General features: G+C 49.7%; 1 protein-coding gene across 1 annotated transcript in view; it reads left to right on the top strand.

Annotated features, from left to right (window-relative positions):
* Positions 1-19,887, top strand: part of ENPP6 (ectonucleotide pyrophosphatase/phosphodiesterase 6) — a 64,955-nt gene extending 45,068 nt beyond the window's left edge. Inside the window, exons 4-8 of the mRNA XM_016211328.2 lie at positions 2,730-2,871; positions 3,855-4,034; positions 6,851-6,988; positions 13,850-13,973; positions 18,928-19,887. Coding sequence (XP_016066814.2) covers positions 2,730-2,871; positions 3,855-4,034; positions 6,851-6,988; positions 13,850-13,973; positions 18,928-19,133 — 790 coding nt within the window. The 3' untranslated portion in view covers positions 19,134-19,887. The remainder of the gene's footprint in view (positions 1-2,729; positions 2,872-3,854; positions 4,035-6,850; positions 6,989-13,849; positions 13,974-18,927) is intronic.
* The last annotated feature ends 4,808 nt before the right edge of the window (positions 19,888-24,695 follow it).

The following is a 24,695-nucleotide window of genomic DNA, read 5'->3' as shown; positions in this document are numbered from 1 at the left end:
TTTAAATTGCCTCCACGTCTTTCTCCGCAATTCTCTCTTTCTATCCTGCTTCAGTAAGGAAAATGGATGTGACACTATGAACTTTTTACATTGAAAAGAAACCTGAACAGAATCCTGAGGTGATGGGAGACCTGAGTGTCCCTGAAACCCCAGGACCAGGGGCCCCTTGCAGCTCTCAGGTAACTGGGCTGAAGGCCACATGTCCTTCTGGCTTGGTTCCTGGACCTGAAAGCCATAAATAGCCAATAACAGACCTGCAGACATTTCCACCCATCGCTCCTCACCCAACCACCCCGTTACAAATGAGCTGACCTGTGATGGAGACCAGGCCCATGTGGGAAACAGCTGGCGACCAAGAATTTGTCAGCTAAACTCCAAACAGGCGAGAGCTCTCAGCCCTTGAAGACGCAGGTCCCTAATGAATCAGAGAGACTCCAACATCGAGGCCTTTCACAAAAGGCACGTGTGCAAATCCCCGACTCGCAAGCATCCCAAATCCAGTGTTGCCGGCATCTGGACTTGACAGCTTCCTGACACAGAGCCATCAGGTACATCTGGGAGAATTTCTGGCTTTCTGATCACATGGAGGTTTGTGAACATGCTAAACAGCCTAAAAGAAGCCAGCCCAGCGGCTGCTGTGGTAGAGCGAGGTGTCTAAGACGAAATGACCCGACAGCGTCTCACTGAACTTGACGGCGACAGTAACCTGGTCTGTGGAATGTTCCCCAAGTACAAGCCCCACCCTGGAAGTGTGCACACCTGAACACAGGGAACACTGTGCGCATCGCACATCTGGGATGCTACACAGACGTGCTGAGGCTTATATAAGGGAATAACTTTTCTGGAAGGTTCCATATGTTCAAACTCAGCGGTGGAGGAAGCGCCATCACCCATCAGTGTAATGGCCTTGGGCCTCAAAAATAAATTTAGGAATATGAAATGCCACTACCCAAGAACATTCACCCTCTGCCTACACACTTGGAGATCATGTGGCGACTTTTGTTCTCTGCTGTCTTAGATGCTGATGTCATTCACACATTAGCGAGTATGAACAACGATAATGTCATTTGTGAGAAACACCTAAATAACAACCTAACCCAATCCCCATTGTGTAGGACAGTGGTCTCGGCATTTGTAAAGAAGGGACAATTTGTTTTGTTCTAAAAAGAGAAACGTGGCCCTGGCCGGGTAGCTCAGTTGGTTAGAGGGTTGTCCCGATGTGCTAGGGTTGCGGGTTCAATCTCTGGTTGGGGCACATACAAGAATCAAAGAGTGGAAGAACAAGTCAATGTGTTTCTCTCCCTCTCTCCTCTCTCTCTAAAGTCTATAAAAAATTTAAAAATAAATAAATAGAGAAAAGAACATTTGACTAGCAATTTCTCTGGCCTTGAAAGCAATGTGTCCTCAGGACAGCGCAGCACAGCTCAGGGCAGGCAGAAGATCACAGCATCATTAAAGGGTGGGCTCCTGGCAAGCACAACCACAAGGAAGAAAGATACTGTTAGTGAACTAAAGGGGTCCATTTACCTGCTTGCATCAAAGCCCAATCAAACGTGAGCAGGAGTTTGCAGCCATAAAATTAAGGGTTTATTAGCTGAGAGAATGGTGCTAAGCCCGGAGCACAGGTGAACTAGTGCTCAAAGACCTGGCTCCCCGATGGCTTCCAGGGGGTGGGTGTAGGGGAAAAATCATTAATCAGGGTCGCTGAAGGAGTTGGGGTTGTGAGCTCTACTGATTGGCTGGGGCCAGGGCAGGGAGAAGTTGATCGCTGTATCAGGTCCTGGTGTGAAGGCCTTTTTCTTGCCTCCCTGACTCCATGAGCCTCCTATTCCAATTGACATCACCAGTTCCTGGTCATTCCCAGCCCAGCATTGAGGGATAAATAGCTTCAATTTCACCCCAGTACTCTGGCCAAGATGGGGTGTTTTTCCAGAACCAGGGGCTTCCTGGGACCCACAGAAGCGTGGTCACTGCTGGAATTCACTCTATATCCACATTGGAGCTGATCCTTCATCTGTCCCCATAGAACAAGGGTCCTGGGGATGCCTACTGATGTCAGTCCCTGAACACTAACCTGCTTGCCTCCCAGAAGTTCGCCAAGGTGAAGCTTGTTCTTGCCAGTCAGTGAAACCCACAGTCTGGTGTTTATTTAGAGGCTTCCCCAAAGTCCAGCAACAATGAAAGGGTCATTATTTAAATGACTGCTTCTAGTTTTTCTGATCTCCCGAAGACAGCAGGTGGTGAGTGTGGAGCTATCAGAGAGTCCCCTGCCTGCTACCACATCTTCTAAGCCTTGGGACATGATGAGCAATGCCACATGAGCCCAGAGATGAGGTGACCCTCGAACGTGCTGACTGTTGTCACCAAGGTGCTCAGGACTGCCACCTCTTAGTGCTATATTCCTTCCCCTCCCTTGCAGATCCCCCTGTTCATGTTTTTACATATATTCTGTATCTTTTTACTTAATTTTTATATTCAATATTATTCTGTATTAGTTTCAGGTGTACAGCATCATGGTTAAGCAATCATGTACTTTACAGAGTGGTTCCCCAATATTTCAAGTACCCACACGGCCCTGAATCACCTTGTTCATTTTAAGGCATCAGCTTTGCCTGGCCCACAGGGCAGGGTTTGGGCTGCCGATGCCTTGCCGGGGTCTGACTGCTGGGGAGAGTGGAGAGAGCTGGCCGGCCTCTCTCAGGCGTGACTCTCTCCCCTGCTCCCCCCAGAAGCGGCCGGGCGGACCTGGCGGCCATATACTACGAGCGCATCGACGTGGAAGGCCACCACTACGGCCCCTCGTCGCCTCAGAGGAAAGACGCCCTGAAGGCTGTGGACACCGTCTTCAAGTACATGACCCAGTGGATTCAGGTGACCGAGAACAAGGACAACTGGGCTAATCTTCCCTCTTGTCACTCTCTTTCTGTCCCTTTGACTGACACGCCCCTCTGCATCTTCTCTCCCACTATTGACAGCTGACGAGGCCAGCACAAGGCCATGATGGGTCTCTTTCCTTCACACAGGCCTCTTCGGGTACCAAGAGACCCCTTGTTTTACAGCCAGACCAGTAGGCAGGAAATTACTCAGACCAGCATCTGAAATTACTCAGATCTGTTGGTACAGAAACGGCCTGGTTCTGTACCAAACCTAGTAACTTTGGAAGCCAGCTTGGCATGGGCATGGGAGCCAGGCTGGGCTCAGTCCCTCATCCTGCCACATCCTGGCTGAGTGACTTTAAGCAAGGTGTTATTTTTAAAAACTTTCCTGGGCTCGCATGGCCAGGCGTGGCTCAGCATTGACCTAGGATCCAGGAGATCAGGGTTCGATTCCTGGTCAGGGCACATGCCTGGGTTTTGGGCTCCATCCCCAGTCTGGGGTGTGCAGGAGGCAGCCGATCAATGACTTTCATCATTGATGTTTCTACCTCTCTCTCTCTCTGAAATCAATAAAGATATATTTTTAAAGTAATTAAATAAAAATTAAATAAAACTTTCCTGGGCTTTATTTTTCACATCTGTGAAATGGATGAGAGACAGTTTTCATTTTACCACGTCAGTTTGTTGAGAGAGCCCGAGGTGACAACAGTGAGGGCGAAAGGCCCGTGTGTGTTGTCTTGAGCACTGTTGGCATGGGGACCGGGCTGCCCCGCTCCCCTCCCCAGAGTGCTTCTGCTGAGACTGAACTGTCATCAGGAGGAGTAGATGATTAAATTCAGAATTTGTTAAGTGTCCTTTCTCCTATGACATATAGTTTAAAACACCTCTTTCCAAGACTTCTTTCAAGAGTGTTTCCCTCTCCCTCCTTCCCTCCCCCCCCACCCCAGAGCTGCGCTGACCGCCTTTGTCCACCCCCAGGAGCGGGAGCTGCAGGACAAACTCAACGTCATCATCTTCTCCGATCACGGGATGACCGACATCTTCTGGATGGACAAAGTGATAGAGCTGAATAAGCACATCAGCCTGCGTGACCTGCAGCAAGTGAAGGACCGAGGGCCGGTTGTGAGCCTCTGGCCAGCCCCTGGCAAACACTCCGAGGCAAGAGGCACCGGGGTGGGGGAGGAGGAGTGGGGGGAGGAGCAGAGCATGTCCTCAGTTGCCACCACTTTGTCCTGTAGCCGCTGGTGGCCTCCGTCAAGGTTCCATCCTCCGAGGTCTCTGTTTTCTCTTCTCTACAATGGGCATGCTGGTCAGTCTACCGCACTGAATTTTAGTGGAAACTGAGGGAGATAAAGGGTGTGCAGTGCTTCACATGTGAAGTGCTTAGCCCTTAGTGGGGCTGTTTTATTATCGTCCCAAGGGCAGCCCATCTCAGGCAATCTGGGAGGCAGACGCGGCTCCTTCTCTGGAATCAGCCGCCATCTGATCTGTGTTCACCAGGGAACTGGAGAAAAGACGGTGACGAATGAACGGCTGAGGCCGTGTGAGCTGCGGGTCAGCTCCTGAGCTCAGGACCCGCGCTGCTGGGGTTCCGCCCCCAGCTCTGTCATGACAGCCGCTTCCCAACCGGGCCCCGCCGACGCTTCTCCGTCCGCGTCACCGCAGCTCCCGTCCCGGGCTGCCATAAAGCAGACAAGCACGCTGCGCAGCTGCAAGGACGATGTATGTGTCACTTACTATAATTATCACCACCAAAGGCGGATGGTCCCAAGAAGGTGTGGTTGAGCTCCCACAATGTGCAGATGTGGGATCAGGCTCGCCCCCGTCACTGCCCTCCGGGGACTCAGCACCCCGAGATAGCTAGGCCTCTCCTTACCCTTCTCTCCAAACACTAATTATATCTGGCAGAACTTGGTGAGCCACCCTGAGGAAATGAGGAGGAACAAGTGGCACCTTTGGGCAACTGCTTGGCCCCATGTGGCCTAGCCGCCTCTCAGTATCAGCTTTGGGGCTTCTGTTCACTCCCAGAGGAAATTGCTTTGGACCAGGACAAGTGTTTTCCTTGGGGTGGGGGCAGACCGTTGCCTGTGGAGGTACGAAGCAAGGGGGTGCCAGGAACAGGACTTGGGTGGGCCTAGGACCTCCACCCATCCTCACAGCAGTGAAACAGGGATGCCGATTGGTGATGGAAGGTTGTTGGTACTGATGGAGCACCAGGGTGGACTGCAGTCTTTTTAGCCCCGGAGACTCTTTTCCCCACCCTGCCTGCTCCCATGTAAGAGTCCAAGAGCTGTCTGTTTGGGGTTCAGGGACACAGTTGCCACCAATTCCAGTCTCCCCCAGCTTTGTCCCATTCCCCGGTGGACATCCCTTTCTTTTCAGGAATGGAGATGCTAATTGTGTTTGCACAGCACCCCCATGAACTCCCGAACTATGAGATGGGAAGGATATCCTACACACTGGCAGGCCCCCTGTAAGTGCTTCTTGTGAAGTTCTGTTTTCTGGGCAAGGAAGTCAGTCCGCATCTCCAAGCTGGCACTTAGGAGGGCACAGTTTCCAGAAGGCTGGAGCATCACCAGCTTGCAAGCCAGGGAGCGAGCGCTTCTTCCAACGTGTGTTTAAGTCAGGCAGTCGCAAGCCGCCTGAAGCAGTTGGTAGATTATTCCAAAGTGGGGGCTATGTTTGGGTGACAGTTTTGTCATGTGACGGACACAACAGTTTGTGAAATCTGTGATGTGTTGTCAGAGTTTTCACTTCTCCAAAAGCTTCCTGCAAATGCATCCTACTTCCCTTAAAAAGTGTGGATTTTCTTAAGTCGGAAATCATAACTCATGGGCCATCCAAAACCCTCTACGAAACAGCCTGAGGACTAATTAGTTTCAGAGTTGAGTGGAGAAGCTCAAATTTATATTCAGCAATACCCAGGAAGAATTGCTGACTAAAGGCCAGCAAGTCAACCTCAGCCAGTGGACTTTAATATTAACAGACATTTAAGCTGCTGCTAAATATTGGAAACGTGTACAGAGTTTACATAGTCATCGTGAAACAAGCAGTGTAATTAGTGGCAAACAACTGGTACTTTTAAGATTTGAGTGTAGGTAGGACACGCTCTAAGTCAAGTCAAAGAACAAATCCTATTTCTTTGATCTTGATGGTATCCAATTTCTCATTTTCTCTTTAATTTTATTTTAGCATTTTTGACATAAGTTTTTATAATTTGTTCATTTATCATTTAGTAGATACCAAAAAATCATTATAAAATATGTGTAAGGTCCAAAGGAAAATGTTTCGATGTCATCTTATATTCAATCAACATTTAAGAAATGGAACATTACCATTACCTGTGGTAATGCCTATGTGCCCTTCTCAGACCCCATAGCCTTTGCAGCCCCCTTAGAGAAAACCAGTGTCCTAAATTTCAAGCTATCATTTCCCTAATTCTCTTCATAGTTTTATCATATATGGTCATTAGTTTTTGTAGTAATTTGAGCTTTATATAATAGGAAAACTCTTGTCTGTATTTTTCTGCAACTTGCTCTTTTTTGGTCTCAAACTGAAATCCCCAAGATTCTTTCAGGTGTTCTGTGTAGCTCTAATGCATTCCTCTTCGTTGCTGTATAGTATTCCACTGCCAAGACACACCATGATTCATTCATCCCTCCCACTGTTGCTGGGTTTGGGGCTGTCCAGCTTGCAGTATATATCCCTCTGCATGTCTGCAGGTGTGCACATGGATTAACTAGGGGTTATCTTGGGTCATGGGGCATGTGGATCTTCAGCCTTACTAGATAAAGCCACCTTGATTGCTGAGACATACAAACGTTTCTCATTTCTACATAGTCAAATCTATCAGTTGTTTTGGTAATTTCTTTCTTTAGTCTTATAAAGTCCTCCCTCTCCTTCAGGTCCAGTGACTATTCACATACATTTGAAAAAGAGAATGCAACACCCATCACTCCTGGTTTTCTTTGCAGATATATAACAAATTGAGAACAGTGGAGCACATGACTGTCTACGAGAAAGAAGCCATACCAAGCAGGTTCTACTACAAGAAGGGGAAATTCGTCTCTCCTTTGACCTTAGTGGCTGATGAAGGATGGTTCATAACTGAGGTAATTATAAAATATATGACAGCTTATTCATTAGACAAATTCTATCAAACAACCAAAGATACAGAATTACTCAGCTTTTACACTGAAAAGATTTTGTTTGCACTTAAGTGAAAGGGGCTGGGGCAGATTGGCTGTCACAGTGTCTAAGGTTGACCAAGATCCCTCAGGAAGCAGGTTCAGCGATGCTAAATCTTCGGCATATGGGATAGTCAGGAGAAACCCAGCAAAATGTAGATGGAGAAACAGGTGGGTAGCTCCCGCCAGGCTCGAGTACACTCTCCCCCACTGTAAAATCCATGTACCACCTAAAAATCAATGACCAAATTCAGCAAATATCTGGTGAGTGCCTACTACACGTAACCCAGCAAAGTTCTAATTCCAGTTAGAGTAAGGAGCCCCTGGGAGCTCCTGCCCTCATGGAGCTTGCAGCCTAGGGAAGGAGCCAAATATTAAATAAACAGGCCTGCCACACAAACAGAAGTGTGCAGTTACAAATGAGTATTATGAAAGAGGCTGACTGGGAGGAGAGGGCTCCCATGTTAAATGATGGGCGGAAGGTCCCTCTGAGAGGGTGACCTTGAGTTGGAAACCTGAAGGATGAGTGGTCATCAGTTAGACAGACAGGGGTAGGTTGGAGGGGGTGCTGCTTTCCAGGCCAAGGAGTGGGAAGCTTGAAGAATCTGAGGCAGGAAAGAAAGAGCTTCGAGAACGAGAGGAACTGACGGAATGGACCATGCAGCCAATTGTGAGGAGAGGAAAGTGGCATGGACAAGCCTGTCTAGTGAGCAGGGGCACGATCCCCCCCCTGCTGGGGGAAAGACGGTGTTTTATCTTCAGTGCGTGGAGAGCCTTAGAGAACTTTAAGGGGGGAGCATCATGATCCATAACCTTCAGGATGATATAACTCAGAATTCGTGAGAAAGACAGAGCTGAGGAACTGAAGTGGTTCCTCCAAACGTCTTATATTTCTTACTCACCCACTAAATTCAGAGATTATCAGTGTTATTCCTTACACCCTTAATTAGTAATAATGAATACTGTAAAACTCATCTTCATTTAGCATGGCTCATTAGAAACTTTAGAATGAGCCTCCCCCCCAAAGTTTTCATGACATGTGTATCAAGTTATTTTACATTTTGTGGATAATGAATCTATCAAGAAATTTTTCCCCCCAAAAAAACTTGGTCAACAATAACAATAGCAACTAGCTCATGGCCAAGGCTCCATACATGTTCTAGACTCTTTCTTCCTGGGGTAGAAGTTCCTGGAGGTCAGGTCTGTAGCATCTTGACCTTTATTTTCCTCCATGGAGACTAGGACATGGCCAAGGCTCCGTACATATTCGTGGACTACGAATGAAACGACTTAAATATGGATACAACTGATTCTTGGTTTGACAAATTGTTCACTTGGTAGGTTTGTGAATCAGTAATCAGATAAACAGAGAGGAAAGCTAAGTCAGGCCTTTAACTTGAGATAATTATTAGTAGCCCTAGAAGAGATTTCAACGGGGAGAAGGCACTGAAACCACTAATGGAAATTCTCCTGGCTTCCACTAGCCCACAGCTGGAGCCCAAGGGTAGGATGCGTCCGCTCTCTCTAGACCCTTTCAGCTGCCAGGGCTAATTCCTGTGGCCTCTTCTGGACAGCGTCCACCTCATGCCACCGGGCTCAGAAAGGTGGCCAGATGTGGCCAGACCTGGCGAAAGATCCTCAAACGTGGTATCTCATTGTTGGAATGCAGTGAACTGAGGGAGGCGATATGTGTCTCCGGAGGAAAGATTGGCTTTGAAAACTGGCAAAGGATATGAAGTGCCAGCTTCGATTCTAAGGCCTGAGGATGAATGGCAGTTAGGCCTGGGCCCAGGGTATTTGGGCAAATCAAGACAAGCTGGGCAGCCCGGCTCCTTAGTGTTAGTGGCGGCCGGAGTGGCGTTGTCCGGGCCTGGCTAGCAGAGCTCAGGAAGCTGGGTGTTGAGAGCTGGGAGCTGCTGCTTCCTGGCGGTGATTAGGGTCGTCTGCACACGCCATCTGAGAACACAAGCATTCCCTCCTCACCCGGGCACACTCCAATAAACACGATCCTGGAAAAAAGAAAAGAAAAGCCCATTCACTCGGTGCCGTCCCCCAACACGCCTCTGCACCCCAAGGAGCTCTGTTTCTCCTGATCCCGCTGGCTTCGCCGTCTGGCATTTTTCATCCGCAGGGTTAGGCTGTGTGTGGCGAAGGGCTGCCCAGAGTCAGACCGGGGCCAGAGGCCCGTGCAATTAAACTCTGTTTTAGAAACAGGGAGCCTTCGAGGACAGGGAGAGAGCAACTGTTAGAGGGACGTCTCTGCAGTGGCGTGTGGCAGACACACATCTTAAGGCTCGTAACCGCCGGCCCACAGGGCCCCAGGAGTCATGCCAACAGGACGCCTCGTGGGAGGCGCATTTGGAATAGAGATGCCACAAACTCTGAGAAACAGTGGTCTGTGACAGAAACCACAGCTCCACCCGAACCCTCGCAGCGAAACCACGAGAGCGGCCCCACTGTCGTCACTTCCACAGAGTTTTAATCGAACCCACCCCCGACTCACGTGTCACTGAGCACCCTTTCTAGCCTGAGATGATGTCGGAAATTTATTGCATTTTCAGGACCTGGGAGGCTCCTGTTATAACCGGGTCCTAGGAGAATAAAATAGGCCCTTCCCATACCTAGATAGGTGTTCACATTTTAGTTATTTTAATCTGACTGGATTGTGGGATGGCTGGTCACCCTACCTGACTGGCATGACCTCAGGTAAGCACCTCAGAGCAGAAAATTCGGTTGCTCTCACGCCTTCCAGCAGCCTCACTCTGATGGCTGCTTTTGTCTGAGGCTCTTCCCATGTGGGCTTGCACAGGCCTCCCTGCCTCTCAGGGCCTCTTGGGCAGCCCTTCCCACCAACCCCATTCCCCAGGGCCTGATCCTGGGCACCGCGTGCCCAACCATTGGCTTTTTAAGAGCTTCCTGTGTGGCCTCCGTGGTCCCCCACGGCTACATGCACTCACTCACACCCCCCCCCAATCACACACACCACACTCACCCATATCCACACACACATACTCACACCACATTCACTCACACCACACTCACACACATCCACACACTCACACCACACTCACACACCCACATCCACACACACACACACACACACACTACACTCACACACGACACACTCATACACATCCACACACACATTCACACAGACCACATTCACACACACCCACATACACACACACACACACAAACTCACACACACCACACACACACATCCACACACACACACTCACACCACATTCACTCACACCACACTCACACACATCCACACACTCACACCACACTCACACACCCACATCCACACACACACACACACTACACTCACACACAACACACTCATACACATCCACACACACACTCACACAGACCACATTCACACACACCCACATACACACACACACACAAACTCACACACACCACACACACACATCCACACACACACACCTCCTCTGCCCTGCCTCACCTTTGGCCAAATCTGCAAACCTGGAGGGTCTGGAGGGCCTGGGCACCTCCCCAGGCTGTCGCTAGATGGGGTCAGGATGGGGTCAGGCTCCTCAACCAGGAGCCAGAGAACTGGCAGCCCGGGGATTCTCACTCTGGAGGCTGTTTGTAAGCCACACCTCACCAGCATCGCCTCATACGCAAGCCCGGGGGGCGGGCGGGAAAGTGGGGACAGAGTGACGCTGGTGAGAGCTGCTCCGTGGGTAAGAAGGAGCAGTCATTCAATGCCCCGTACACGACGCGTTCCATTCGGTCACTTAGACGCAACAGCTTCTCACATAAGCAGCCCGGTTACTATTACTTTTGAAAATCAGTGAGAACAGTCGTTTCATTGGAGCTGCTTGTCACTTTCATAAAAACTTGTGGGTTTCCCTGCGATCAGACAGCCCCTAGTTGCCTTCAGGGCTGAGATTTCCATTGCTGTGTGTTTGTATTTGTGGGATTTAACTGGAATTTTTAAATCAGGTAATTGGTCTTCATCTCCCTTTCACCTGTCCCTCTGTCGCAGGGCGCACGTGTCCTACAGGGTTCCTAATTAGTGAAGTTGTTGGGAACACAGTGTCCTACCTGGCACTTCAGGATTCACTGCCTCCTGACTGCGAGGGGGCAGCAATGCCGTAAATTAGCTGGTGAGGCTAAACTGGGATGCGCCGTGATCACCAGACAGATAAAGATCAGACAGATAAAGAACAAAAACAGTAAAACAAGTTAGAAATGCAGTAAGTTAATAAAAACATTCCCATGGAAAATACGAGCTACAGCCGGAGGAGGAGGGGCACAGAGTGATGGAAGCTCAGGAGACGGAGCGTCAATGAAATAGCGCGACCTGGCAGGCGGTCGTGCCAGGGAGCGATTTACGGGCTGAGACGTGATGGGTGCGCGATGCGATACGACAGCTAAATGAGCGAAGGAGAGTTCAGCCCTCGCAACCGTCACTGCCCGCTGCACACGGCCAGGGCACCTTGCCCCACGGCCCGTGCCGCTGGGGACCGTCTGCAGCCATTCCCTGAGCACCTACTGTGTGTCAGGCACTGAGTGAGCAGTGGTGTCATCCTCCGAAAACTCTTCGAGGCAGGTGTGATCACACCCTGCAGGGAAACTGAAGGTCGGAGGGTTCACAGGGCTAGAAAGCGGCCAGCTGGAATTTAACCCCACGCCCACCCAATTCCAAAATCTCTTCTCTATACTTTTAAAAAAATGTTTTTATTGCTTTTAGAGAGAGGAAGGGAGAAGGAGAGAGAGACAGAAGCATCAATAGTGAGAGAGAGTCATTGATCAGCTGCCTCTTGCACACCCCCTCCTGGGGGTTGAGCCTACAACACGGCATGCGCCCTGACTGGGAATCAAGCCGTGATCTCCTAGTTCATGAGTTGACTTAACCACTGAGCCACGCCAGCTGGGCATCTTCTCTGTACTTAATAACTGGCCAGCACTCAGGGAGTGAAGAGGTAAGGGACAGGGAGGGGCCTCACCGTCCAGTGCCGACAGGAGCCCTGCAGGGACCTCTGGCTATGGTTAGTGATAGGTGGGTAAGGGCAGGGAGACAGGTGGCCTGGGTCTCAGTCCCAGCCCTGCCTCCCAACAGCTGTGCCTTGGTTTCTTCAACTGCAAAGTAGGGAAACGTCATCCATCCTGGGATGTTGTGACGATTCAGCGAATGTCAGCGTCGGCGCTGGGTGAACTGCAGGGCACACTGACCACATGGGACTATGACAAGCCTTGGGAGCCAGCCTGTCTGTGGATTGCTGGGACTAGTGATTTTGCTTCTAGTCATTCATCACGACCAGCCACCTCTACCTCCAGCACTTGAGATATTTGCAGTATGACACCCGCTTAGTAAGAGGATGACTGGCTGTCAGGAACGAATGCTTAGCCTGCCACGCAGGGCTCGGTGTGCCCGCCTGGCTACGGCCTCCTCAGAACTCACCTCGAAGCCTTTTGTGTCACAAGGAAGTGCCTGCAATCTGGAAGAAAATGTAGTTCTGAAGGAAGGAGGGCTTCAGGGACGTGACGGTTCACCCCAAATAAAGAGCGGTCGAAGGAAATGAAGATTTACAAGACCTGGAGAGGAGAAACTTGAGTGCTGTCTTCAAACGTTTGACTGACTGGAGAGCAGGGGCCGAACTGATTCTGAGCTGCCCCGGAGGGTGGAGCCAGAAGAAAGGAAGGACTGGGCAGTACAAATGGTGGAAGGGGCACCAGGTGGTCAGATGGACCACCTCTGGGCCTCAAGGGCTTTGCTAGATGATTAGATTAGATGCTGTGTTGTCCAGTAATTCTGACAGCAATTGGGTGTCCTGCAATTCAATTCAATGCTGACACGAACTATCCCGAGTTAAGAGCCGCCCTCACACGTTAAGGGGCTCAGTCCCACAAGACCACCCCCCTTCAGATGGCGGCCACAGTCTGGGGTCCCGAGCCTACCCACACTTGTATTGGACTTGGCTACAGTTTGAAGGTTCTCACAACCCCCTTCAGTTTCGATAATTCACTGAAATGAATCTCAGAAAGTTGCTATACTTATGACTACAGTTTTGTATAAAGGACACAACTCAGGAACAGCCGCATGGAAGAGATGCTTGGGGGTGGGGGGTGTGCACAGAGCATGTACATTCCTTTTGGGTGAACCCTCCCAGCGCACCAATATGTTCCCTGGCCGTGGGGTTCCAGGGTTTTGAACAGGGTTTCGCTGTGGAGGCCTGCGTGGTTAATTCAGTGGCCACGTGACTGAGCTCAGCCTTAGAGGTCAGAGGAAGGGCTGCAAGTTCTAACCCTCTCGTCACGTGGTTGGTCCCTCCTGTGACTGGCCTCCTCCGGAAGCTATCTAGTCCCTCCCCCAAAGTCACCCCGTTAGCATGAACCCAGGTGTGGGAGAAAGGGGCTCCTTATGAACAACCAAAAGCCCTCCTGTCACTCAGGAAATTCCAAGGGTTTTAGGAGCTCTCTGCCAGGAACCAGGGACAAAGGCCAAATATATTTATTGTGCCACAGAAACATTGCATCATCCCCTCTGTCACAAACATGCCCCTTTAGTGGTTCGAAAAGTCATTCCAAGGCCCAGTTCAGCTCTAAGTAAGAAAATACCTGCATAACCAGCGCTCTCTGGCCATGCAACGGGCTGCCTCCCAGGGTCTGAGCTCCCTGCGGTAGGAAGTGACCCCGATGGGTGACCCCGATGCTGAGGAGGAAGTCCCCACACCGGGCGGTGGTTTGGACCAGATGCTCGCTGGTCACGAATGTCGGGACCCAGTGGGCTGTGACCTTCTTGCTTGCTTTCAGAGTCGAGAGCTGCTTCCGTTTTGGATGAACAGCACCGGCAAGCGGGAGGGCTGGCAGCGTGGCTGGCACGGATACGACAACGAGCTCATGGACATGAGGGGCATCTTCCTGGCCTTTGGACCCGGTAGGCGGGGGAATGACAGAATTCTCTTAGTCATCCATTCCCAAGGAGGTGTCCCCGGGGGCTCAGGGAGCGAGTCAAGGCTGGCGTGATTTCTTTATGAGCAACGCTGAGCAAACCCAGCCGGTCTCCATAAAACATCTTTCCTTGGCTCGCTTTCAAATGCTTCTTGGATTTGGCAAATGTGGCCAAATAGTCTTCCTTGTAAATTTTAAATCTCGAGCGCAGCGAAGAAAATGTATTCCACATGTTTGTGATTCATTTTTTACTTAATGCATCAGAATGTGATTTCACAGCTATCTGATGTCCAGGCAAGCTTATCGGACACCGGGCTGCTGACAGCTCCGAGTTTCAGCACTGGTGAGGTTGCTGCGCGGGGTCGGACTCTTCCCGTTCTTCCGCGTCTGGAGCACCCACCCTGCGGGGTCACTCGGTTTAGGGCCCAACTGGAAGCTGGGATGCGCTCAAGGGCAGGCTAGGAAATGGCCTGGAGACTGACGTTGAGAATCAGCCTGAATGACAAGGGGTGTCTTGGATGAAAGCAAATTTACTGTGCCTTCCTCAGCCAGGTAAATTCCTAGGGCTGGAGGGGAGCGGGGGCGAAGAGGACCTATTTGGTCATTTGCTTTAATTATTTTTTTAAATATATTTTTATTGATTTCAGAGAGAGGAAGGGAGAGGGAGAGATAGAAACATCGATGAGAGAGAAACATCAATGGGCTGCCTCCTGCATGCCCCCTGACTGGGAATCGAACGGTGACCTCCTGGTTCGTGGGATGACACACAACCACTGAGCCACACCGGCTGGGCTGCTTTAATTATTTAGACCACTGTAAATTCACATTTTAAGGAACAATTTAGATAAAGAACATTTGACAGCCACTATCTGTCAGTTGGTGGCTCATGAGCTACTCTTCCTTCTTGCTACTGTCCACCCTCCTAGTTAAATATAATCAGCTGACCCTGAATGATATCCACCTTCCAAATGCCTTTTTCTGAGTGTTGATCAAAATGCCTCTGCCCATGAAATTCATGCTTTCCTTTGATGTGATAAGTTAGAGGTTATCCCTAGACCCTGCTCTTCCTGCTGTAGCAAGACAAAGACACAGACCAACCCACCTGCCTGGGCTTACCCCAAATAGTTGCTGAGAACTCCAGGTGTCCGTTTCTGCGCCCTCCATGGGCGACTTTGGCACCTGAGCTTAGGGAACATCTGGGTCCAAATCCTTTCCCACATGTGATTCAAGTTCCTGACCCTGAAGGCAGCATCAGAGACGGTAGCAGTGAACATTTATAGAGCCCTGACCGGGTTCAGGACACGGGCCTGGGATGGGGGGAGGTGCAGAGAGTGTCCAGCATGCTGCCATCAGCCAATAATAGCTCTCAGGTGCTCCCTTCAGCCGAGCCCCGGTCAGATCCGTGCAGCTCAGAGCCGAATGAATGAGTGATGAAGCCCCAAGGACTTCGTGGAGGTCAACCGATAGATTAGGCTGGAGACACTCCAGGGCCGCAGCCTTTATATGGGGGAGCATCAGGCAGCCGGGCTTTCATTCAAAACCATCACCTCCTCCTTCCCCAGAGAAAAAAAGGATCATGAATGCAAAACAGTTGTCAGTCGAAGGAGTTTTATGAGCAAATCTCAGGCTTATTTTAAAGCAGAAGCGAAACAAACATTTTAAACAAAATACCCAAAGCTGCATTAGCTTCAAGTTGAATTCGGCAGGGAGATTCTGTCCATTAGCAAAGGCCTCCATCATGGGCTCCTTTAAAACTAAAAGCCCGAGTCGAGTCTTTTATAGACAGAAGGATGACCCTCGATGAAAACGGACTTGGCTAATTGCAAAAATGTTCCCAGACAGATACGGCCCTGAGAGCCTCCCGCCAACCGTCGCGGCTCCAGCTCCAATTCTCATGAAAGATTGAACAGCTTTACACACGGGCTGTTTACTTGGAAGACAATTTAAGAGCAAGGCCGTTAATAGCTATCTAGCTGCACTTTGAGATAAAGGAACATCCCTCCTGATTAATTGTATGGGCCTCCCGCTTGCGGGGGAGGCCGGGCATGGTCGCAGCTGCCCGCAAACAGTTTAGAAGCCAGGGAGTCTGGTCCAGCTGAGAGGAAGGGAAATCATTCTGGAAGACAACCTCTCTCTGGTTAATCCCAGTTTCTGATATGAACAACCTAATCTGGCCCCGGAGAACTCCAATTCCTGATAAGACAGCAAGACTGTCATTCAGCGGGCCGTGTGCGAGCCAGCGAGGCTCACTCCGAGCGGGTGGCCCAAGGTGGCAGGCACCACTGGAGCCTGCAGAATCTGCTTACTCCGAGAGAAACAGTCTTTATAGCCACAGAATTTAAAGCCATTGGAATAGCTTAGGTTCCTGAACCAGGTTTGAAATGCCGGCTTGATGCCCGGCTGGGCGTGGCTCAGCGGTTGAGCGTCGACCTAGGATCCAGGCAATCGGGGTTCGATTCCCGGTCAGGGCACGTGCCCGGTTGTGGGCCCGATCAATGACCCTCTCATCATTGATGTTTCTATCTCTCTCTCTCCCTCTCCTTTCCTCTCTCTGAAATCAGTAAAGATATATTAAAAAAAAAAAAAAAAGAAATGCCGGCTTGAGCTAGCCGGGTTTGGGGGAGTCTTCCCAAACTGGATCAGATCTTGTTTTGCTCTTCAGGAAGTTTCTAGAAGCTCTCATTCTAGCCTGGATCGTGTCTGCATTGGGCTCAAAGTCCCAGCCCTGCAGAATGGGAAGCCCTGAACCAGATAGAATGGGAAAGAAAACCCAGTTCTCCCTCCTGCTTATGTGCACAGTACTTGATTTTATACTTTGAATATAAAAAGATGGTCTTCTCCAACACTTCCGCCTGCAGAGCTTATCTCAATATTTTTGCCAAGTGTTAAAGAAGTGGACGCTTTTTAAAAAAATGTTTTTATTGATTTGAGAGAAAGAGGAAGGGAGAGGGAAAGAGATATAGAAACATTGGTCGGCTGTTTCCTGCATGCGCCCTACTGGGGATCGAGCCCGCAACCCGGGCATGTGCACCTCTTGGTTCCTGGGTCAAGGCTCAACCACTGAGTCACACTGGCCAGGCGAGAAGTGGGTGTTTGAAAGGCCCACTTTGGATTTAGTGCTGTCTACCACCCCCCCCCCACGTGACAAGGGCATGGCCACCATGTGATGGGGCAGTGTGATCACCACATCCAAGTTCACTCAGCAGGTCAGAGGAGGCAGAGGACTTGCTTTCCCATCGCTGGGGCAACCTCTCCATTGACTTCTCAGGCTGCAGCTGACTCCTCTCTGGGGAGGTACAGCCACATCTTCACCTAAGTGTACAATTCGCCTCGATAGTAAGAAGGGGTGGCATCCGGGCAGCCCTTACATTCTCCTCTCCTGGGAGGTTCTGGATTTTTTTTAAAAAAAACTGTTTTTACCCTGAGGTGATGCTGACCCTTTTCCTCCCTGCCCCAAAGTGAAGTGAGCCCTCTAGAGAGTTTATAGACTATTTTCTATTCATCATTTGCCCTTGCTGGGCATCTATTCTGCATGCATGTTAATAACACTAGCTACCGTTTATTGAGCACATACAATGTGCCTGGAGCCACATGAGGTACCATGTCCCTGCCCGTTTCCCGAGGTTGCCCAGCTGGTAAGTGGTTGCAAGCTGGTTGTCTAGCTTACACGTGCCCTGGATCTAACGCGCTCTGTGGCAGTTTTCTGTATGTAACTCTCTTCCGCATTTGTAACCTCAGGGTTGACACAGAGCAGGATGTGGGGCTGGAACTGCTGGATGATGTTGCTGTTGTGTCTGTTTGCTTTTTTAAATCAAGCATCTGTGCCCATTTTAGCAAAGCAATGATAAAGGTTACAGCCCCCTAGCTACCCATTTCCTTAAAAACTCTTAGACTGAGAGGCCACGCACAGGCTTTACTGGTAGATAAAAATCTCCCTGTCAATTCAACCTCAGGGTAGCTGTGGGTATTTTGTTGGAAGCTCAGTTTGGGGCCTAAAACTGAAGCTGCTTTGTGGACATTGTTACCAAACTCTTCCATTTGCCCTTAAACAGACAAGCACTTGGCAGTCAGCTTCTTATTTGCCCCCGTGGGGCAAGAGAAGGTGCACTCTGGACTGAAATCCCTCCTGCTGCCCGATGCCGTGAATGGCCAGCCCATTACACTCCACATCACTGCTGGAGTCAGGCAGCTTCTGACTTTCTGGACGCACATCTCTCCTCTCCATCAGAACTCCCAGACTTTCCCTGGCTCTGTAATCCCAAGGCCAGTTCACTTTCCCCCACAAGGCCAAGTTCTTTTATCTGCCAGTGAAAGACTCCCAAGAAAGGGTCAAATGGTCTTCCAAACGTACTCAGGAAGCCGCCTGTGCTGCTCTGAGTTAGCAGCTCCGGGGAGCCTGTGCGGTGCACATTCCATCCAGCCCTGGGCCCTCCGAATGCCAGGGAAGTGGGAAAACGTTCTTGAGATGCCATAGTGTCTCTGCAGTTGACTGGCACCCTGGCCAACCAGTCCCTGCGAGGCAGGTGTTCTGACAGATAAGAACACCCTTTACCTTGGTTTGGAGAGCCCAGTAGGACAGCTGAACTTCTGTGCCCACACCTGCACCCCATGCTCTGCAGAAACGAGCAGCTGCAGGTGGCCCTCTCCTCCCCCGGGAAGACAAAGCTCCAGTGTTACAAGCACAGTCACACTCTAGGTCAGTCTGTGCACTGATTTGTCCCTTAAAGGAACTTATCTCCATGAGCCATAGAAAGTTACTTCCTTTCACAACCAGTAGCTTTCTACATACGCTGCCAAGTTCACAGCCACTTGGCCACGCCGCATGGACAGAGCTGATTTTCCAGGCCTGGAGCCTGAGCGTAACCCCTCGACCCTAGGACTCGCCCCTCTCCGCCTGGGGACTGGCTGTGACAACTTGTTTGCTTGCCTTTCCCTTTCAGATTTCAAATCCGACTTCAGAGCCGCTCCGATTCGATCCGTGGATGTCTACAACGTCATGTGCTGTGCGGCAGGCATCGCGCCACTGCCCAACAACGGGTCGTGGTCCCGGGTGATGTGCATGCTGAAGGGCCCGGCCGGCTCTGCCCCGCCCGCGCCGCCCGGCGCTTTGGCTCTGGCCTTGGCTCTCTTCTTGCTGTTTCAATAGCGGCCCCTTTGGGTCCCAAACACTCAGCCAAGCGGGCCTCCACGGTGGAAAAGTTTGATTTCCTATTTGAATAATAGCTTCATTAACATAACACAATCAAGGCCACACAAATTGTAAACATATTATTCTTGGATGATTCTATACATAGAAGACCTTACTTCTTAAAAAAAAATCCAAACTATATTTTTTTCTGAAGATAAGGAAAATCTTGCCTTCATTTGTTCGCCTGTGTGCCATTTCCTCCTTTCTTCTCATGTAGTAACTCAGATGAACCGTCTGAGCAGGCACCTGGGCTCTCCACTCCCCGCTCCTGCGGGTCTAGGGTTCCCAGCGGTGCTATCAGACAAGCTCGTTGTTCAAGACACACGGCTATTTTATGAATTTTCTGAGTGGTTTGCATTTCTGTAAATATCAAGGGACTTCCAAATGTGATTGTGTGTTTACCCTTTTTAAGCAATCTACGACAGACCAAAGTCAGCGCATAAACTACCTGCGGGAAGGAAGGAGGGCGCAGCCTTGGCAGGCTGGTTCTAAACAGGGGAAACTCAGTTTCGGGTTCATGTGATAAAAATACACTTCTATGTTGCTTTGAAATCATAAAACAGCACCCAGCACAGTGCCTCAAATGTTTAATAAGTGTCCCATAAACATGTGTTGAATGAAAAAAAAAGAATAAATGTCGTTAAAAAGACTTGCTTACACCTCAGATATTCTCTGTCTAAAGTTCCTCAAATTAAATAAAATTTTCACTTTTGGCTTGCTACCTTTTCTTATCACCCAACTGGAAATTACACTTCATTCCATAAACTAGACATATTCCCTCCCAGGCTTATAAATTTGACAGAAAGAAGGAAGGAGAAAAGGAGGGAAGGAGGGAAAGAAGGAAGGAAGGAAGGAAGGAAGGAAGGAAGGAAGGAAGGAAGGAAGGAAGGAAGGAAGGAAGGAAGGAAGGAAGGAAGGAAGGAAGGAAATTAGCTTTTAACTATACTGAGCATATTGACTCTTTAAAACTGTAACAGCTTTATCGAGATTTAATTCACATACCATACAGTTCTCCCAGTGAGCATGTTCATGGAATTCGGCAGCCATCACCACAATCAATTTTGGAACATTTTTGTCACCCCAAAAAGAAACTCCATACCCATTAGTCCATCAGCTGTCACTCCCATTTCCTCCCACCAGCGCCCGGGGCAACCACCCAACGCCGTTCTGTCTCTGCAGATTTGCCTCTTCTGGATATACCATAAAAACGGACTCAGACAATATGTGGTCTTTGGCTTCTTTCACACAGAATAATGTTTTCAAGGTTCTAGCATGAATCAGTATTCTTTTTATTTCCAAATAATATTCCATTGTACACATCTCCTACATTTTACTTATCTACTTACTAGTTGATGGGCATTTGTCCCCACCCCCACCCCCCACCTTTTTGGATATTATGAATATTGCTGCTCTGATCATTCATGGATGAGTTTTTGTGGACATATGTTTCCATTTCTCATGGGAATATACCTGGAATGGAATTGTTGAATCTCATGGTAGCTCTACATTAAACTTTTGAGGAGCTGTCAGACTGGTTTCCAAATTGGCTGCACCATTTTGGGTTTTTACCAGAAGGCTTCCAGGGTTTCCACATCGTCACCAACACTTGTTATTTTTTTAATTATGGCCATCCTGGTGAGCGTGATGTGCTATCTCATTGTGGTTTTCATTTGCATTTCCCTAATGACCAATGACATTAAGCATCTTTCCATGTGTCTATTGGCCATTTGTCTATCTTTGCTGGAAAAATATCTATTCCCGTCCTTTGTCCTTTTTTTTTACTTAAATGTTTGTCTTTTTATTAAGTTATAACAATTCCTCATATGTTCTATATACAAATTCCTCTTCAGATGTATGATTTGCAAATACCTTTTTTCTCATGGCAAGGTCCTGCACCCATGAGTGCTCCACAGCTGACAGGAAGGGAGGCAAATGGTGTGTCAAGTGGAAAGGCACAAAGGTGAGCCCACGGGAGTGCCAGAGTTAATTTTCTGGATGCTGAAGACCTGCACACTCACTGGCCAGGACAAGCTCTGAAGGAGCATCACTTGGTGGTTCCAGTGGTCAACAAGGTGATTCAGGAGGACTCAGCATGGCCTGATCCACAGTGAGGCCACATAGAACCAGTGATGCATCTATAAGCCAAGTACACCAAGGATCGCTGGCAACCACCGGTAACTAGAAGGGGACTTAAAGAAGCCTCCCCTAGAGCCTTTGGAGGGAGCATGGCCCTGCTGACACCTCAATTTCAGAATTCCAGCTTCCATAACGGCGAGAAAACACATTTCTGTTGTTTTAAGCTACCCCGTTTGTGGAAACTTGCTAGAGCAGCCAGAGGAAACTAATATACCCTTCCAATTGCTTTTGGAGTCTGTCTTGTTCAGCAAAGGCCTCCTGAGACCCTCCTCCAGCCCAGGTGCTGTGCTGTGTTTGGGGGATACACAGAAAAGCAAAACACTGCTACCGCCTCACATTGCCTACAATGCGGTCACTTCATTTCTTCCATTTTTGAGCAGAAATGGATTATCATTTCTGTGGAATGAAATGTTCTGGTTGCTATAGGCAATGCATGGAGAGAGTTTCAGAGAGAACAGGTCACACAATGAAAGAGGGTGTCCCCTAGAGCAGAGGAGCTGGAGGCAGGAAGCTCACCCACTGTCCTGATGGCGCAGGGTCCACCGCCACCTTTGGGATCTTGCTCTGGGCCATTGGATGTCCGCCCTCCACTCTCTGCTCTTTGCCTGGCTAATTATCTTGCAGCAAAAGCAAAGATGGTCACATCACTCACCTAATTAAAACCACCCTTGTCTCTCATTCCTATAGAATTAAATTCCTACTTCTGCCTCCAACCCATGTTGGTGGTTTGACTTTCCCCTATATGTCCCAATGTGCCATAGCAAATTTCCCAGCCGAGGCCCCTAAATGTGCATCCTCTACTCTCTTCCACTGTCCCTGCGCCCAGGATGCCCCACCCCACTCTCTGTCTGGCAGACTTTCACTTATGCTTCGTGGCCTAGATTCCTGTGAAGCCCTTCATAGTCTTTCATTGTTTCCTTTATTACAACTAAGTCACAGCGTATTGTGTTTTTCAAATTTTTTTTCCTTTCTATTGAATTGATTGGGGTGACACTGGTTAACAAAATTATACAGGTTTCAGGAAGGTACAGAATTCTACAACACATCATCTGTACACTGTGCTGTATGTTCACCACCCCAAGTCAAGTCTCCAACACTATTTACCCCCCACACTGCCTCCACCGCCCCCTCCCCCCTCCCCCTGGCATTGCATTGTAATAATTTGTCTTCGAGTGTCACCATCTAGGCCATAAGCAAAGCGGAATGCTGGAATTGCGTCGTCTCATTGTTGGAGTCTCCAAACAAAGGCCGGAGCACCAACGACTCTTCCGCAAAATAACTGATAATTGCCTGGTGAATAAATGAATGAATTATTGAATGAATAAATGAATGAAGTGAAAAGATCAGGACACTCTGGTCAGAAGATCACCTGAGTTTGGACAGAGCTCCCCGTACTAGCGAAGGGTTTGGAAAAGCCTGAGGGAGGGAGCGTTTTCGTAGGAAGTAGCAGCATTTGACAAATGACTAGCCATGTGACACGGGATCCCGCGGGCAAGTGTTTCTTTTCCAGAGTTTCAGCGGCCCCCTCTTTAGCCATGAACAAGAGGAAGTGAAACAGATGGGAAGACGGGAAGGAAAGATAAATGAGCTCTGTCTTCACCATGTTTAACTTGACTTTCAACAGGGCTCCAACACAAGCGTGTGCGTCGTTTCCCTGCAGCTGGGAGGAGCTCAGAATCACAGCCTCTGGGCCCCATCTGCCTTGGACTCGGGGGTTGGTGGCAGGGGAAGGTGGAGAGGAGCTTTCTGAGGGAGGAGAGCGGTGTCTGAGAAACCCCTTCCTGGGAAAGCCTTGTTTACGCCTCTCCTCTCTCCTCTGCCTTCCTGCCGCTTCAGAAAGTCTGGTCTTGGGGCTGTCAGGGGGACACCAGGGAGCTGAACCTCCACCAACGCCAGAACCAGGTGGGGCTCAGAAGGGCCCCTCCACTCCCACAGTGGGTAGCGGGGGTCAGGGGGACAGGGCTGGGGGCAGGGGCAAGAAACAAGAGACGAGGGGGCCCTCTGCCTGCTTGTAGACGAAAAGAGCAGAAGGACCTCTGGAAGCTCATCATAGAACAGACCACAGTTCAGTTCAGGGCAGTGAGAGGGACTCGGGGCCAATGAGTCGTAACTTTATTTCCCTGGGCTGTGACAGCCCAGGATCCAGGCCGCTCTCTCTGCCTGAAGCCCTGAAATTAGCATCTGCCTGGTGCCGGATATAAGGAAATGCATTAGACACTAAGTGTCCTTGTTTGTCGCAGGCAACTGAGGAGCCGGGGAGCCGAGAGACTGAATGACTTGCCCAAGGCCACACAGCCAGGGAAGAGATTCTAGTTAGTGTGACTCTGGGTGTGAAGAGAAGCATCTCAGCCCCGGCTTAACGTGCCCAAACCCACCAACCTCCATCAGCACCCCTCAAGCCCCAGCACCCTCAAAGACATGCAAGCAAAGTCAGAGCAGGGTCTTGCTTTGTAAACGGCTTTGGACATTCTCTTAGCGCCCACCACCCCAACCTGTCACCCACACTATTCCTGGAGCTACCAGCGATGACCCCAAAGCCCCATCATATGACCTCTATCAGCTCCTAAAGAAGGAAATACGTTTACGTCTGTGTGGACTGCGCAGCAATCTCAACAAATTCAGTTCCGATTTGGGGCACCGGGTTTCAAACTTGGCCACCTGGAGCTGCGTGAGGAAATTATTTAAAAGTACTGATCCCAGGCCCCACCCTGGAGATGTTGACTCAGATGGTCTGGAGGAGGCCCAGGTGTTGGTTTTTGTTTTTTTTGTTTTTAAATCTTCCTAGGTGATTCTAATGTTCAACCAGGAATGAAAACACCCGGAAAGGAGAAGAAAATTAGTAAAAGAAGAAAAATATTAGTGGAGATTGGGCCCTTTTAAGAATGTTAAGGGAGCATGCACGGCCTGCATAATGTTATTTATTCATTTAAATGTTCAGATGTCAAGCTTCGATCTTCATTTTTTAATTAATGAATTAGTTTATTTTCCGTCACCATTCCTCCCCTCCCACCTCCACCCCCAACCCGCCACTGCAGTCACCACCCATGCCCATGAGCCCTCGCTCTCTTTTCTTCTGTTTTGCTCAGTCCCTCCCCTCCCCTCCCCTCCCCTCCCCTCCCCTCCCCTCCCCTCCCCTCCCCTCCCCTCCCCTCCCCTCCCCTCCCCCCCCTCTCCCCCCCCAACTCCCCCCCCGCCCCCCCCAGAGCTGCGGCCTGCTCTCCGCCTACGAGTCTGTCTCTGTTTTGCTCGGCAGTTCACTTCGTCCATAATTTCAGTGCTAGAACGCGTCCAGATTAGGAAACTCACCGTATTCTGCCTTGAGGGGGGGACTGCATCGGCCAGTACGCTGGATGCTCTCTGTCCTCTATGAGAGACGGCAAAGCA

The sequence above is a fragment of the Miniopterus natalensis genome, chromosome 2 (genome assembly GCF_054644295.1).
Source record: "Miniopterus natalensis isolate mMinNat1 chromosome 2, mMinNat1.hap1, whole genome shotgun sequence".
Classification (NCBI taxonomy): Eukaryota; Metazoa; Chordata; class Mammalia; order Chiroptera; family Miniopteridae; genus Miniopterus; species Miniopterus natalensis.
This window is presented reverse-complemented; position numbering and strand designations above follow the sequence as displayed.